This window comes from Microcaecilia unicolor, chromosome 3 (assembly GCF_901765095.1).
Source record: "Microcaecilia unicolor chromosome 3, aMicUni1.1, whole genome shotgun sequence".
Taxonomy (NCBI): Eukaryota; Metazoa; Chordata; class Amphibia; order Gymnophiona; family Siphonopidae; genus Microcaecilia; species Microcaecilia unicolor.
Window position 1 is genome coordinate 492,465,461 of NC_044033.1, and position 3,949 is coordinate 492,469,409.

The window sequence follows — 3,949 nt, forward strand, 5'->3', positions numbered from 1 at the left end:
TCAATGGGCCTTCGGCCTGTCCCAGTATGGCAATGTTTATGTTCTTATGTATTGTATTGCATTTTAACAATGGTATTGCCTAACTATAGAATTAATTCCTTCTAAGACAGATGTGATAATTCTATACAGCTTCATTTCTTTTAATGCATTGTCATGAGATTTTTAACCAGTAGGTTAATGTTTCTTTTTTTTTTTCTTTTTTTTTTTTACATTTTAGATCAAGATACACTGAGAAAATGAGACTTACACTACTTTTTCTGCTGTTGTCAGTCCCTACATCACACTTCATAAAGGGTGCAGAAACAGAACAAGATTTCACCTGGCACTTACAGAAATTACCACTAATTGTAAGCCAGAGGACTTTTCATCTTGATAGGCCAAAATTCCAAGCAGAAATCAAACTAGAGCTAAATGGAGCCTGTGGTATTGAATGCCAAAAGACACTACCACTTCCAAGCATGTCTGACCTTGAAGATTGCCTTTCCTATGAGACCGTCTTTGAGAATGGCACACGGTTAAGGACAGATGTGAATGTCCAGGGTTTCTTACCTCAAGCAGAATCTGAGAACACCACCTCTGTGAAAGGCAGGCTCAGGCAAAAAAGACAGGTCTATGGCACAGACAGTAGATTCAGCATCTCTGACAAGCAATTCACGACCAAGTATCCTTTCAGTACTGCTGTTAAAATCTCTTCAGGGTGCAGCGGGATTCTCATTTCACCCAAGCATGTTTTAACAGCTGCCCATTGCGTTCATGATGGGAAGGATTACATCAAAGAGGCCAGGAAGCTGAGGGTGGGACTGCTGAAGATCAGGTCTAAAGGCGGTGGCAAAAATCGCAAGGGGTCAAAACAGAGGAAAAAAGGTTCTTCCGATGCTCAGGATCCCGTAATGGATGCCAGCACACTGAACATGAAATCTTTGAACAAGAGATCCGTTGAGGGGAGCCAAAATCACAAAGGCTCAAGAAGGAATAGAGGCGATTCTCGTGGTAAACCCTCTTTCCAATGGACCAGAGTGAAAAAGACCCATATCCCAAATGGCTGGCTTAAAGGAATATCCAAGGATGTTGCACTGGATTATGATTATGCAGTTCTTGAACTTAAACGACCTCAGAAGAAGAAATACATGGATTTGGGTATTAGTCCTATCACGCAACACATGCCAGGGAACAGGGTCCACTTTTCTGGTTTTGACGACGACAGGCCAGGGCAGCTGGTTTACCGTTTTTGCAGCGTATCCGATGAATCCAGCGATCTCTTCTACCAGTACTGTGATGCGGAGCCAGGCTCCAGCGGCTCTGGCATCTACGTCCGGCTGAGGGACCCACGGAGCAAAAAGTGGAAGCGCAAGATAGTGGCAGTTTATTCAGGTCACCAGTGGGTGGACTTGAATGAGGTGCAGCAGGACTTTAATGTGGCTGTAAGAATCACACCTCTGAAATATGCACAGATATGCTCCTGGATCCATGGGAACTCTGCAGATTGCACTCACGGTTGATGGAAGCTGACACAAAGTACCCCAGCATCTGCAATCAATTGAGATCTTCTAGCCAACGTTACTGTATGAACACTACCGCATACCGTACAATAATAGAAAAGAGTGGTTTTGAAATTGAAGCTTAGCATTAAAAATTACATGCAGTGAGCACTGCTATTACTGGAAGATTAGTAGACGTCTTCAAATAAGGATTTTTTTTGTACACACACACACACACACACACACACACACACACACACTTAAAACATTGCTTACGTTGCTATTGTATAACACTTTAGACTGCTACTTATTCTCGTTGTTGCAAAGAGCAATGATGCTTTTTTAAACCAGTGCTCTTACCAGTGGGTGATCTCTTTGTATATTGTTCTTCTCAGGGGTCTTCTGTAACAAATATTTCTGTAGCATCCAAGATGCACACTGAATATCTCTGCATATGCTCTGTGCCAGGGGTAGGCAACTCCGGTCCTCGAGAGCCGCGGGCAGGTCAGGTTTTCAGGATATCCACAATGAATATGCAGGAGATAGATTTGCATACCATGGAGGCAGTGTATGCAAATCAAGTTCATGCATATTCATTGAGGATATCCTGAAAACCTAACCTGCCTGCGGCTCTCGAGGACCGCAGTTGCCTACACCTGCTCTATGCAATAATCTAATGGCTCAGTGTATGTGAGTAAATTGTGTTGACCCTAAGAAGTGTAATTTTGTATTGATAAGATGGACACATTTAAAATTCCACAGTTTGAGGAGGAATATATATATTTTTAATTCGATTAAATGTATATGGTTTGTATCTGAGTGTTAAGAACATAAGATGTACAAACCCAGTCTGGAAAGTAATCACTTCAGTGTACACATAACACACAAAAAAGAAGTGAAAGGAAATAAAGAAAAACGTTTCTTCCCCAGAGAACAATATGCAGGAGGAGAAAAAAAATGGAGGAAAAAAGACCTCGGCTGTGATATTTTGAAAAAAAGTGTTTGCTATTCACACCAACAGACATAGCATACTACTTTACACAGCTCACAAGATCTATCATTGGCCAAAACCCCTCCATTTTCCTTTTAAACATTCTTAACAAAAGAACTTGGGAGGTGAAACGGGTCCCCGTTGGGATTGCTCCTTCTGCCGAAGCTAAGTGATGTTTTTATGCAAGATAAATATACAAGAAAATTAAGAAAAAGTATAAGATGTGCAATTACTAAAATACATGGCTGGATTGTATCAACATTATTTTTGCATGAGACAGCATTGAATTTGAAAATTAAGAATGTTTAAAAGGAAAATGGAGGTTTTTGGCCAATGATAGATTCTGTGAGCTGTGTAAAGAAATATGCTATATCTTTTGGAGTGAATAGCAAACACTTTTTTCAGAATATCACAGCCGGCTGAGGTCTTCTTTCCTCCAATTTTTTTTTTTTGCTCCTACTGCATATTGCTGTCTAGGAAAGGAACATTTTTCTTCATTTCATTTCTTTTCACTTCTTTTTTGGTGAAGAACATAAGATGTGCCATACTGAGCCAGACAAATAGCACAAAGGGATCTCAAGTCTGGAACAAAAGTGTGTTATTTAAAAAGACCAGACATGGGCCGTGTTTCGGCATAATCGTGCCTGCGTCAGGGGTCAAGTTAAAGTGTAAAAGTCAAAACAATATATAATGCAATCCAAACTGTACATGACATTTTACAGAAAGACAAAAAATGAAGGAACGTCAAGGTTCCAATGTGAACATGCAAAAAATGCACTGGAATGGAAATCTGTGTTGTAATAATTAGTTTGAAGGAGAAACCTTGCAACATGCAGAGTGAGCAGTGCGATCTGTGAATAGTGACGGAATGCAATCATTTCTGCAACATGCAGTAAGCAATCATGGTGGAAAAGGTGAAACATGGGGCATATGCCAAAAAATGTGGTGTGTGTTTCATCATGTTAAGTGACGCTGGCGCAGTTACGCCAAAATACGGCCCGTTTTGGGTCTTGTAAATAAAGCACATTAGTTTGTTCCAGACTTGAGAATCCTTTGTGTTATTTGTTTGATACTTTGTGCTGTGTCCATTGACCCTCTCCACTGTATGGTCCATACTGTGTCAGACCAAACGTCCGTTGAGCCCAACATCCTGGCCTCTGACAGTGGCTGGTCTAGGTCATAAGTATCCAGCAGGATCCCAAAGACTTGATCCAGTTTGTGTTGCTCAGCCAGAGGGCTTTCCCCAAGTGTGTGGATTTTTCCTCCAAGAACTTGTCTACTGCAGTGGTTCTCAACTCAGTTCTCAGGACCCAGTTGCCCAGTCAGGGTTTCAGGATATTGTCAATGAATATGCATGAGTTACTGGGTGAGGCAAAAACAAAAGTAACCCCCTAGAGTTTTTTTTGCCATTTTCTCAGCAACCACTTTCAATTTCAAAGAGAATTTCACATATTTATTTTGTCATCATCCTTATATAGTA

The 3,949-nt window shown here is 40.8% G+C and overlaps 1 protein-coding gene across 1 annotated transcript; it reads left to right on the forward strand.

Moving 5' to 3' along the window:
* The first annotated feature begins 221 nt into the window (after positions 1-221).
* Positions 222-2,010, forward strand: PRSS35 (serine protease 35). The gene has a single exon (XM_030195634.1). It carries the CDS (start codon positions 237-239, stop codon positions 1,497-1,499), a length of 1,263 nt encoding a protein of 420 aa, XP_030051494.1. The 5' UTR covers positions 222-236; the 3' UTR covers positions 1,500-2,010.
* The last annotated feature ends 1,939 nt before the right edge of the window (positions 2,011-3,949 follow it).

What these genes read in the sequence shown, in the direction of transcription:
- PRSS35 (XM_030195634.1), top strand. Translation starts at nt 237, where the DNA reads ATGAGACTTACACTACTTTTTCTGCTGTTGTCAGTCCCTACATCACAC.